Source organism: Nestor notabilis, unplaced genomic scaffold, assembly GCF_000696875.1.
Source record: "Nestor notabilis isolate BGI_N333 unplaced genomic scaffold, ASM69687v1 scaffold5291, whole genome shotgun sequence".
NCBI lineage: Eukaryota > Metazoa > Chordata > Aves > Psittaciformes > Psittacidae > Nestor > Nestor notabilis.
Window position 1 is genome coordinate 1040 of NW_009914107.1, and position 13018 is coordinate 14057.

The 13018-nt window shown below is 46.3% G+C and overlaps 2 protein-coding genes across 2 annotated transcripts in view; one reads left to right on the plus strand and one right to left on the minus strand.

The window, feature by feature from the left end:
* The window catches only part of PSMC3 (proteasome (prosome, macropain) 26S subunit, ATPase, 3), a 6586-nt gene extending 1033 nt beyond the window's left edge, over window positions 1-5553 (plus strand). Inside the window, exons 2-11 of the mRNA XM_010023492.1 lie at window positions 1726-1851; window positions 1979-2083; window positions 2180-2242; window positions 2704-2841; window positions 2981-3124; window positions 3345-3493; window positions 3998-4094; window positions 4243-4388; window positions 4566-4647; window positions 4759-5553. Coding sequence (XP_010021794.1) covers window positions 1726-1851; window positions 1979-2083; window positions 2180-2242; window positions 2704-2841; window positions 2981-3124; window positions 3345-3493; window positions 3998-4094; window positions 4243-4388; window positions 4566-4647; window positions 4759-4869 — 1161 coding nt within the window. The 3' untranslated portion in view covers window positions 4870-5553. The remainder of the gene's footprint in view (window positions 1-1725; window positions 1852-1978; window positions 2084-2179; window positions 2243-2703; window positions 2842-2980; window positions 3125-3344; window positions 3494-3997; window positions 4095-4242; window positions 4389-4565; window positions 4648-4758) is intronic.
* Window positions 5554-6515: 962 nt separating this feature from the next.
* On the minus strand, window positions 6516-9908 carry LOC104412703 (transmembrane protein 178B-like; the record flags this gene model as incomplete). The annotated part of the gene is made up of 3 exons (XM_010023493.1): window positions 6516-7067; window positions 8358-8495; window positions 9729-9908. Coding segments are annotated over 3 exons (563 nt in total), but the record flags the coding sequence as incomplete, so codon positions are not given.
* Window positions 9909-13018: the final 3110 nt, after the last annotated feature.

A 13018-nucleotide genomic window follows, 5' to 3' on the forward strand; every position in this document is an offset into this window, starting at 1 on the left:
AGGTCGTTCATCAAGACGTTTAGGACAGACCTGGGTAGACCTGACCTGTTTTCCACAGAAGAGCTCTTCTAACTCTCGTATAAGCTTGTCTCTGCTGCCTGATTTTAGTAGTATTGAGATAAATTATTTCAGGAATTCTACAGAGCAACTTGGTTCTACAGCTTCAGAGGCCACAATTCTGACTTATTTACATACTTGTTTTTTAAAGACAGTGAACATGAATGAGTATCTTATTTTTAAATTGCAGAAGACAGGAAGGAGTAAAAGTTGTCTTCTCTGTTTTATAGTAAGAGCATCACAGTTGAGAAATGTTTATTGGCACCTTCCTTTCATGCAGTTTTCCTTGAATGTTTCTCAGGCTAATTAATCCAAAATTATTCTCATAGAGTATTATTCTAATAATTCAATTATTCTAAATATTTTGCATTTATAGGTAACAGATACAGTACTGACTCCTGTGATCGTTGTGTCCTGTGAATCAAGAGTTTTAAGTAGATAATTTTTTTAGGGAAGAGTGGATTTCCCCATTAAACAGAATCACATAAGCCAGTTCTCCTGAGATTATTTGGGGTTACAGTTACTTCACTGGGGTCACAAAAGCAGTGTATTCAAACTGTGTGAGTAACCAGGAAAGGGAGGAAAATGTATGTGGATGTCATCCAGACAGCACTGAGAAACATCTGTATTGGGTGCGTTAGTCTTGGGTGTAGATGTACTAACTGCTGGATGGCGAGTACACAGCTTCTTTTCTGACAGGTAATAGAATCATACAATCAATCATAGAATAGTTTGGGTTGGAAGTGACTTTTAAAGAACATCTAGCCCAGCACCCCCGAATGAGCAGGGACATCTTCAACCAGATCAGGCTGCTCAGAGCCCCGTCCAGTCAGACTTTGAATGTACAGTTGGCTTTCTGGGTTGCAAGCACCCATTGCCACCTCATGTCCAGCTTTTCATCCACCTAAATCCTTCTTGGCAGGGCTGCTCTCAATCCCTTCATCCTCAGTCTCTATAGATATTGGGGGTTGCCCTGACCCACGTGTAGGACCTTGCCCTTGGCCTTGTTGAACTTCATGAGGTTCACATGGACCCACTTCTCGAGCTTGTCCAGGTCCCTCTGGATGGCATCATCTGTCCCTGAGCTGTGTCAGTCGCACCACTCAGTTTGGTGTCAGCTGTAGACTTGCTGAGGGTGTTCTCAGTGCCACTGTCTGTGTCAGTGATGAAGATATTAAGACAGCACTGGTCCCAGTTCTTCTCTAAACCCAGCAAAACGTAACTTTAAAAGAGGTGTGTGTATATGGATGCATATAGACACGTGCATGTGTGTACATCTACTCACCTGGGTATATGTATGTCTGTATATATGAAGAAAAGAAAACCAAAACACAGGTGCTTTATCTAGGTCATATCCTCATCTAGGTCGTATTGCAACCCTGTAAGCTGCTGTATTGATCAGGGTAAGGTTATCCAGTGACACTGGGAAGAAATTACTTCAGGATGTTGGTTCGTTAGAAACCAGAAGGGATTGCGGAGCCTTGATTCCTAACCAGTGCTGGCTCATTTGCTGGGTTTCTTCTTTCTGTATTAGATTTCCCTTTATAACCACTATTTCCTCAGACTCACGTTTTTATAACTTTTACTTTTGGATTAATGCATGAATTTTATCTTGCCTTGGTCTTCTGCTTATGATCCCCATCTCTTTCCTCTGCGCACTGATTCCAGATCATGAAAAGTGAAGTACTAAGAGTGACCCATGAGCTTCAGGCCATGAAAGACAAGATCAAAGAGAACAGTGAGAAGATCAAAGTGAACAAAACCCTGCCATACCTTGTCTCCAATGTTATCGAGGTGAGAGCAGGGCGCTCTTCTGCAGCAGTGTGACAAGTGTGTGCAGCATGGGCAGGAGAAGGACATGAAGCTCATCAGTAATTGCAGACATGGTGTATTCTTAAGCAGCTGTCACTCTGATTTGCAGCTGCTGGATGTTGACCCCAACGACCAGGAGGAGGATGGAGCAAACATTGACCTGGATTCCCAGAGAAAGGGCAAGTGTGCTGTGATCAAAACCTCTACACGTCAGGTAAGACCCATGTGCCCAGCTAGGGGTGGGGAGTGCTGAAAAGCACCACCTTCTCTAGGGCTGCTGCTTTTGCTTACTTTGATTTTTTTCCTACAGACATATTTCCTGCCTGTTATTGGATTGGTTGATGCTGAGAAGTTGAAGCCTGGAGACCTAGTGGTGAGTGAGGCTGTTGTGACTGTTAGATACGATGCTGACCCAAAAAGCTGCCTATATCTTACGCCTCCAGAAAGGAGACATACCTGCCCAGATTTCTCTAAGACCATTTCTATACTAGAATCTTAATAAAAAGGTATTATGGGTTCAGTCATATTTGTAGTATAGAAAGGTAGTTTGGAGGGGGTGTTCTTTAAACATACTATTAGGTGCTGAAAATTCAGATATCATCTAGTAAGCTTTCTAAACCCGACCTTTGGTATCGTAAGTGGATTGGACCTCTCTTTTTTGACATGTGCTGGGTAGCTGTGGTGCTGTCTGCTGTGCCAGTGAGTGATTTCATGAGTGCCAGTGTCAGAGCTGGTTATTCCTGCATCCTTGAGGTCTAGTGAATCATCTTTGATTGCATGTTTGTTAACTGCTATCTGAAGGGCCTGTTAAAGGCAAAGGATTTGCGTTTACAGGGGGTGAACAAAGACTCGTACTTGATCCTGGAAACTTTACCTACTGAATATGATTCACGGGTGAAAGCCATGGAGGTGGATGAGAGACCCACAGAGCAGTACAGTGACATCGGGGGGCTGGATAAGCAAATCCAAGAGGTAATACTTTATGCCTAGTTCCTGGCGTGACTGAGGACAGCAGTCTTTGAACTACAGCTCAGAACTTCAGCTCAGAGCAGGCAGCCTGGATGCGTGGAGGAGAATGGCTTCATCTGTGAATATGTTTGTTTTGCTGTAGCTCGTGGAAGCCATTGTCCTGCCAATGAACCATAAGGAAAAGTTTGAGAACTTGGGTATACAGCCACCCAAAGGAGTCCTGATGTACGGGCCTCCGGGAACAGGGAAGACGCTGTTAGCGCGAGCGTGTGCTGCCCAGACCAAGGTAAAAGAAGCTTCTGAACGCGTGTGCTGCTGTAGAACGGTACCTAAAAAGAATAAGAACATCTCCAAGGGGAGAGGGATCATACATACAAATCAGCATTACAAAGGCTGGGATCTTCTTGTCTTTTTTCTTGCTTGGTTCTTCTAATTAAGGGTTTCTTGTGGTACTCAGAACTGACCCTACTGAGAAACAAGGCATAGGATTCTCTTTCACTTCCCAGGCCACGTTCCTGAAGCTTGCAGGTCCACAACTTGTGCAGATGTTCATTGGTGATGGAGCTAAGCTGGTACGTGATGCTTTCGCTCTAGCCAAGGAGAAAGCTCCTTCCATCATCTTTATTGACGAACTGGATGCCATTGGCACTAAAAGGTGAGGTGTAGGCCGTGTTGGAAAGCTCCTGGGAGCTGCCCGGCAGCCCCCTTTGCCTGTGTGTGTGAGGGAAGCCTAGCTTAAAGCACAGCCTATTCAGAAACAGAGAGTAAAACCAATCATAGATAGATAGAGTTTGCCACTATCCTTGGGCTCCTGAGCAAAGGTGATGAGACTTGGGACCTATCTGATGGACTCCTGCTGGATAAACTGTTTTCTGATAATTGCATGAGGCACATGGAGGTGATGTTCACCCTCATTTACTGCTTGGGCCTGGACAACATTAGACCCATTCAGCTGTAAGAACATAGTAGAACTTAGCTGCTGCTGACATTTGACAGTCCTCATCAGGGTGAGACTTCCTGTAGTTCCCAGGAGGAATTTGGAAGATCTTGGCCAGTGAGCGTGACCTGCAGTCGGTCATTCTGACTTCTCATGTGATTAAAAAACAGGGACAGGGTGGTCAGGTTCACGCTGATAGTTCTACCCTTGTTTCTTCCTCAGGTTTGACAGTGAGAAGGCTGGTGACCGAGAGGTGCAGAGGACCATGCTGGAGCTCCTTAATCAACTTGATGGTTTCCAGCCCAACACACAAGTCAAGGTTGGGATCTAGCCGAGAGTGCTACTGAGGCCGGGGGTGCTCTAGCTGGGCACGGAAAGCAATGTCTAGGGAGGAAGTTTGGTGGATCCTTGTGGAGGAGAGGCCTGTCCTCCAGGAGTCTCAGCCTGACAACCCTACTTCTATTTAGGTTATTGCAGCAACCAACCGGGTTGATATCTTGGACCCAGCTTTGCTCCGCTCTGGACGATTAGATCGCAAGATCGAGTTCCCGATGCCGAATGAGGAGGCCAGAGCCAGAATCATGCAGATCCATTCACGCAAAATGAATGTCAGGTAGGGCAGAAGCATGGCCTCTGGGGCTGTGTTTGTCACTGTGAGGGTACCTCAGGGCTCTGGAGTGGTAGGCACCTTCGTTGAGAGCTAACTGTTGGGTTTTAAGGCAGTTCCATACCTGGATGTTTCTACTTGGTACATATTCACAGATGTACTTTTTTTCCCTGCCCATCTCAGCCCTGACGTGAACTACGAGGAACTGGCTCGCTGCACAGATGACTTCAATGGAGCCCAGTGCAAGGCTGTGTGTGTTGAAGCGGTGAGTATTCCTCTACAGCAGCAAGTACTGATAGCGAAAGGTGACGGCTAGCGTGGAGTAGGTGTTTTGAACTGATGTGGTGCCCTCTCTAAATACTGTCTCGTTGGGCAGGGGATGATTGCCCTCCGCCGTGGAGCCACAGAACTCACCCACGAGGACTACATGGAAGGAATCCTGGAGGTTCAAGCAAAGAAAAAAGCCAATCTGCAGTACTATGCCTGATCTCTGCCCAGTCAAGGCTGTGGCCTTGGCAGAGGACAGGACTAGACTGGACTGTACCACTTTCTGTCTGGAAAAAATAAAGTATTTTTTCCCTCTAAAAACAAACCCATGATGTGTTGGGGCTGTTCCCCTTGCGTGGTGGTCCTACCTCTGCAAAAGGGAAGGTGAGAACCTCCTGTCATGGTGCCCATCGTGTTGCCTTTGGAGCCTCTTCTAGAACTGGATTAAACCCTGCTCTGCTCTTCCGGATGAGGACGCGCAGGTTATCCTGCAGTAAGTAAGTGTACGTTGAAGTGGATGAACAGCAGCTCAGGCAGCAGCCTTGGTTTTGCCTGTGCAGCCAGTGAACAGACAGTACAGCTTTGTTAGAGTCTCTGAAACTTCCAAACCCCCATTTTGCAAGAGAGAAGTGAACATGATTCATGTTACAACTTTGTCGTTGCACCTTAACTCTGGAAGCTTTAACACCATCGCTGATGAGAGCTCTCTGGTGAATCAGTTGGTAATTAGTCAGAAAGAACTGAAGGTTTCATCCACTGAACAAGTCTTTCAGTACTTTTAATACCAGTTGCGAATTACAACTTCCATTTAAAAATTACACTTTTCATAAATACACTGACTTTAGCGTTAAGTATCTTACATGCCACTGTATTGTATTTTAAATACAATGTAAACATCTCCAAATGCTGGCCATCTCATCTTTACCTGTGCAGTTTTTGGACACTTGGGAGAGGGACGGGGATGTGAGGGAAGAAAGAATAGGTGAATGAAAGACAAATGCAGCCCAGAGTACTTTGGCTGATGTTCCTGAGTTAGCCCTAGTACTTGCACTGGTTCCTCACTGCTCATTTTGGAGAGGGAGCTTGTTCCAGCAGAGCGTGCGTGTTCTTGACGCGCTGTGCTCGGGGGGCATCTGACATTAGAAAGGGCAAGTGGTGAAGTGAGCAGAAGCCACACATTCCTGAGGAAAATACACTGTGGTTCCTTTGGATGTTAATATGAGAGAGAGGGGGCTGTACATCTGCTACTTTAGCAGTACTGCTGTTTGAGCTCAGGGGGAATTACTCATCTCCTTCCACAGAACAGGAGTCGCACCCACAAGTTAGCTGGGGCTGAAGTTTAATCCCAGCAGCTCAAACTATGACATACTTTCAGAAATAAACCCTGGCCTCTAGTGGAATAGTTTAAGCTGCATGTTGCATACATCTCCCCGTTCAAACAAGGGTATGTTAGTTAGCCAAGTGAGTAACCTTACCTGTATAAGAAGCTGAGGATAACTTTCCCCTCCTTTCCTAAAGCCAGTAAGAGATCTTTTAGAGTCTTGCTGCGCAGTTACAGCCAGCTCCTTTTGGAAACAGCTTTAGTAGTGAGTAAATAGCTGATACCACAGCATGGAATAGAACAGATTTCTGATTTAAATTAATTAATACTAAGAATGGGCTAATTCTTTGGCCTAAACCTCGGCTTAGATCAAGGTTCTTTTGGGAAATGATGGCCTGAGCCAACACTAGAAACGCCTGTTGCAAAAGTGTTCAAGCCAACTTCACATAGCTCCTTGCCCTAATTTGGGTCTGAATTACACAGACCTGCAGCAATAGAGTTGGTGCGTAAACATCCCTTACAACTGGACAATAAACAAGACCATGGAGGTACAGTTCAAAAAACAGCACAAAAAGAGACACAGCCTTGGACTTAATCCCTTGTAAACAGAAGAAAAACAAATCAAAAGAACTGTCCCCCTTAAACCATCAATGAGCAAATCACCAACAATCAAACCTGGAGTTACTTGCAATGTCTGTGTCCGCGCCTGGAGGCTGTAGCAGCATCCCACAGGCTGGTGTTTCCATAGCTATGGCACTGCTCTCCACACGCTGACATTCCACCTCTTCCTGGTGTTAACCCACAGCTCTGCCCAGGCTGCGCTTCCCAGAGTCTCTTCTCGCTCCGCCGAGGTCACACGGCCCCGTTTTCTTGTCTGGGTTTTTGTACGGACGCCCGCGAAGTGTTGAGGGACGGGGCCAATGTGCAGAGGAACCCAGCCAGCAGGGTGAGGCCCAGGCCCCCCCAGGCACAGAACATGGACCAGCCATAGCCATGACTGATGTCCTCTGGCAGCCCATAGACGTAGCGAGGGTAGCGAGATAACTCAAAATTGATCCCAGCTACGCATGTGCAGAGTGAGATGATACAGCACGTACCTGCAGGAGAAAAGCAAGAGGGTTCTACGCTGCCCTCGGACAGGTTAATGATACTGGGTTTATTCCCTAGGTGTTTCCAAAGTCATATATTTTCAAGATCAAGAGTTACCCAGGTTTTTTGGTAGTCCTACCAGTCTCTTCTTACAAGGTAGGGATGGGGGGGCTGGGACACAAACTACATAGGACTACACTTCACAAATAACCAATATTGCCTTAGCTCCCTCTGTTGCTGTTTCGAACTCAGTCCTGTGTAGTTCATCATGCTTTGAGTCTCCTGAGACTTTATGTCCAATGACTAATGTCATCAGATTCCAGACAGGACTTGGGCACTTCTACTTGGAACATCCAGGCTGCAGCCTTGCCCCAAAGACAGTGCCCAGGTTTTTGTCACCTGCTCAAGCGCACTGAGCATACAGGAGCAAAAAAAGCTGAAGAAACAAAATGCAAGGCACTCTAGTATGGCTAATATACACTAGACTCAAGGTTGAGGTGATCATCTTATTCTCTCCAGCTCTGGATCTGTGTCTAAATACTAATAACAGCTCTTACTGCTGATAGCAGTACTTATGGGTACAGTGCCCATCACCATAAGTAGATAGCACTTGAAAGAGGCCCAGACTAACTGTTCCACTTATACTACTTTCCTCTCTCACTCTTGTGCTATAAAGACATTAAAATGTTCCCAAAGGAACCTGCAGTTAAGCAGCACATAAGATGAGCAAGGACAGCACAAGCTTAGCTTCCAGCCTTCCTAGCATCATGCTTTGTCAGCAGGGTGGTTTTCGGTGCAGCTCCCCAGCACCCTTGGCAAGCACTGAGCTCATGTGCTTACCCTTGGGTCAGTGTTCTCCAAGCTTGGCTAGGTTTGGACTTCACTGTTACCCAAAGATGCAAGCATCTCTGGGCAGCAGAAAGGCACTCTACATTGATTGCTTTGTTTGTTTGTTTGTTAAGATTCCCGAGGGAAAACTGAGCTGAGCTGTCTGACAGGAGCCGCAGGCTCCACACACTCAGATCAAGCAAAAGGACTGTGCTCATTGTGTCCCTGTGCCCACACAGCAGCTCTCCAGAGCAGAAGGCGTGTGTACATACAGCAGGGGTCTCCTCAGAGACATGCAAATACCCCTGAAAGCACAGGTCCTGTCCAGTGGTGACTGCACTGTGCTGATGGGGTGCTGCACCATAGAACTGCTTTTTGTGTTTGCTGTGGGCTGACTTTACTTTTAAGAGCACCTCCCCAGCCAGCAACACTGACTGGGGACTTCAGGACTAGAAGTGAAATGCTCTCACCTCCCATTAGGAAGAGCAGCCCAGCCACATACTGCATGAGCTCCTGCTGTTTGCAGCAGCCCAGCACACCAATGATCCACCCAAACAGGATGATGGACACTGCCATGCCAATGAAGCCTGCTGTCATCCTCCGCAGATCTGAGGAAAGAGAAAGGAGAAAAGCAAGAAAGAAGACATCATGAAGATAGCAGCAGCCAGACAAGACAGCCAGGGGAGAGTCCAGAGAGATTCAGATTTGCTGTTTCTAACGTTTTTACTTCACCTATGGACTCCTTCTCCTGTAGTTTCTTTAAGGGAGGTAGTGTTCCCATTACACTGAAACTCATGGAATCCAGCTAACTTGACTCCCTTCTGCTGGGTACTGTACAGCTAGAGAGCGTTCCTGTCCTGTTCAAGAGGTATACTGGCCAAATACTCCCCAACATGGGACAGAAGGGTTGCATTATGAATTCAGCAACAATCCGTAACTCTTAGTACTGCAGGAGCTTTGGTTTTTTATGTGGTGTGTTACTTTGGGATAGAGTTTGTTGGGTGAGTCTCTGCAGAAAATAGAAAAGAAGCAAGGGGGATGCTGAAGAGAAATAAAGGGAAGTGCATGGAAGGCGGATACTTTGAACGGAAAAGAGGACTAGTGGGAGGACAGAAGCAGACAGCAGATCAATACAGTATGATGGGAACAACTCCAGTAACAAGCTCTAAAATAAACCTTGGGCACCAGTGATACGAACAGCACTTTGTCATCCATAATAAAAGTGCTGTTCTTGTCTCCTAGTTCAGTCTCTAGCTGGATTTTCTCAGCACTGAGGCTCACATGGCAGGGGCTAGGCAGAAATATGGGAGGCAACAGACCAGAAAACAAACATAGAAGCAGGAGCAGAAAAAACTGATTAAATCATTCTCAGTGACAGGCTACAGGTCAGTCACCTGTGTGGGAAAGCCCTGGGGATAAGGCAGCTTGTGGGCCAGGAGCTGCTAACAGGAGGTTGCAAACACAAACTGAGATGTTGGCTAAAAGAGCTTGTTGCCAGGGAACTGCACCAGGTCACTGGTGTGCACACAGAAAAATGCAACAAGATAGATACAGACTGTTTGGTGATTACCTTTGCTGTAAGCTGGTGAGGAATTGTCTGTTCCCAGATGATTACATCTTGCAACACACTAAATACATGCTGTATTCCTGAATCCACCACTTAAGCCCCTCCAAGTCTCATGTCCCCTTCCAAATTACACTGTCAGCTGTTTGCCCTTCCTCACTAACCTATAGGTATTTATACTTAGAGCCTAGTGATGGCTGAGTGAGAGCCCTCACTTGGCACTGCCTTAAGGCATTAAGTAATCCAAAGACTCCTGTAGGCTGCCTGGGTTACTTACGGAGTGCATGCCACTCATCCTGCCGGATGGTGTTCGTGATGTTGATGGGTAAGTTGCGAGGCAGAGAGCTGGAGGTGTAGTGATACTTCACAGCAGTGCAGCGCTGAATAACTCCTGTAAGAGAGACATCAGTGTGAAACAGCAGGAACCCCCTGTGCCTTGCACTTGCTGCCGCGCCGGCTGCCCGGCAGCGCTCACACAGCTTTAGTTCAGTAGCAGAGCAAATGTAAGCAAAAAAAGAGAGCTGTTTACATCAAAAGCCTCAGGGATTAGGAGGGGAGGAAGCCTCGCTGCAAAGAGGGAGCAAGGTGCTGACCCAGGCAGACTCCAGGAAGGAACAGCTAAAGGCAAACAGCAACAACAGTCACTAAAAACAGCTCCAGAAGCTTCTTAGAGTAACTGGTACAATGTCTTTGGGATGGCTGAGGAGACAAGAACGTGGCTGAGTACTTAACAGCACTGCTTTGTCTCTAAGAAGACAGAGTTGAATCACATTGAAAATTTTGAATAGATGCTGGGAAGCAAAATATATGGGAGAAAAGTTTGAATTTGCTCAAATAGTCAGTGGCTCTTTGCTTTTCTTTTGCTAAACAGAAGGCTTGCTTCCAAGTAGGCTTGCTTCCATTATAGCTTAAAGAGAAGTGTACCCAGACGGAAATGTGAACCTCCATCCACAGTCTTGAAAGGGATTTTTAGTTTAGAAAATAACTGACAACAAAGCAGATACCAAGGGGTGGAAGGAGAGGAAGGTGCCTTTCCCTCCCTGTTATAAATAAAGCCAGGGCCAGAGGGAAAAATAAACATGGCGGTGGGCTGGAAGAGAACTGCCAGAAAGGTGAAAGAGCTAAATGGTACAAAAAGTTCCCCTTAAGCAATGGCTACAGGGTTATTACCACTATTTGAACACGGGGGCAGAAGAACCATTCAGAAACGATCGGTTGGCCAGTGAGCTAATGAAGCTGGTGAACAAGCACTAGCAGGGAGCTGCAGCCTCAGTGATGAGCTTTGCAAAAGACACTAGAAAAACCCAGGAGAGAGAATGGGCTTTGTGCCACTCCCACAGCAATGGGAATCATTTTATTCACTGGGACTGTACTGACCTGGTTCCTGCAAGGACCTGCAAAGAGGAAGACCTTGCCTCACAACATCAGTTGATGCACACAGGAAGCCCAGCCAATTCCAGCCATCAGGCAAAGGAGGGAAAGGTGATCTGAATTTCCCCATTTTAACAAAACAGTGACACACGTTAACCCCAAAAGAGGAAAACTCAAAGCTAGAGTTGCAAAAGCCTCTGAGCAGCAAAGCATTTCAAGCGGGCTCCCATCTCAGTTGTGCCTCCCACAGCCCCCTTCCCGGACACCCCAGGGCACTGACACACAGAGTTGCTGCCCTTCACTCTCACACCCTGGAGCAATGCTCCCTCTTTGTGGTTTCAGAGCAAGTCTGTAGTCCTGCCTGAGCAAATGCAGCAGCAAGACAACGGAGAATGCCAGTTCACTTGCAAAAGCTCTGTAAACATCTGCATGAAGAACTCAGGCCATGAAAAGCACATCCCAGTATCTAATTTCATCTCACCTGTAAGTGCTGACCAAATTCAATTGTTGAGGAACATGTATATGGTACAAACTAGTGACATCAGGTTTTAGATTACAATGCACTGGATTCATGAGAAGAAAGAAAGACCTGCACACATACTCTGATTATAAAGCACTACGTAAGAAGCAGTATTTTAAGTAAGTGCAATGATTACTACTTTTACAGCTCATTAAAGAAAAAAAATCAAAGACTAGAGATGTACGTCCCTTATGATCAAAGCCATGGACTCCACAGCTGAAACAGCACTAAGAAAATCTTTGTTCTGTGTTATTAGAAGAGTTTACATGCAGACTAAAAGGAAAACTTCTCCACCTTGTTATGGGAAACTGGTTATTTACAAGTTTTCAAATATCAGTTCATTCTCTCTCTGGTTTAAAAATTTTACTCTTCATCCTTTCTTGGTCAGAATTCAAAGTGCTTATTACCCAAAACAGGTAGGCAAGAGAGCCAGGAGATGGGAGAAGCAGTGAAGGTGCTCTCTCAGCTCAATCCCTATCCACTTTCTTACCAGAAAATCATAGCACACACCCAGGCAACCCTCAGTAGCCAGATTTTGCATCTGCAGTTCCTTCTTCCAGTACTCACAGTGGATTTCTAAGCCTGCATGCAAATACAGTCAGGTCCTCCACAGGGCTGTGTTTAGAGTGATACAACACCTTGTCTCCAAGTACTCAAAAAAAAAAGGGGAAAAACCAAACCCAAACCCCCAGTCTCAAAGTGACAGCAAAGTCAAAAGGATTTCAAAGGTACTCCTGTAAGTCCTTTGTCCATAGCCCTTACCTTCCTTAAATCACAGCCTATAAAATGGGGACAGCATCCTGCCCTCCACTTCAGAACCCTGCTAGCAAAGTCGTTTTGCTTTTGTTTAGGACACACTCAGAGAAGCACCAGAAGAAAGCCTGTCAAAATTAAAAACTCGGCCTTCAGGCAAGGGCTTGAACGGACTGGAGTCATGTGCTGAACAACAAGTAATGGAGCATTGTCTTTTTTGGCACACAAGTACGTTAAGAACACAGGACAGAAGGGGGGAGGTGCTCATGTCATTAACTCACCATAAAGCACACGTACAAGGGAAAGGTTACCCAGGCAGCCTGATCCTGGCATTTCTTCACTCTGCAGATGTACTGTGTGTGCAACCTTCTGGATTAAAAAATAAACATAAGCAGCAATGAACTGCACCTGGCATGGACATGGACATGGACACTGCCGTGGCTGAGCTACATCGCTGTGCCCTACCACAGCCATCACTGTTTCTCACACCTTGTACTGAACGTGGGGTTATTTCCGCCCTCAGGATTGCAACGCAGAGACATTCCCCTCCTGTATCCCCTTACAACCCTTGGGACACTACATGTGAGTGTCTCTGGCCAAATGCCTTCTCCCAACTGAACACAAAGGCTGGGAAAGATCAGAGGATGCTGGCTAGATGCAGGCAGAGCACAGGCCCCTTGTCTCTAGGCTGCCAGATGCCTGGAGAGCCAGACCCAGGCCTGCTGTGACATATTCAATTTGTAATCCTGGGCTCAGCACTCCCTGACTTTCAGTTTAGCTTTTGTCTCTCTCTGACTTTGAAACATGCAGGTTCTCTTCTCTCTGCTGTCTATGTGCCAGTGCATGAGGAGGAAATGGAGGGGTTCTCATTTTCAATCCTTCTACCTGGCCCAGTCCTATCTTAGAGGATTCTGGCTCCCACA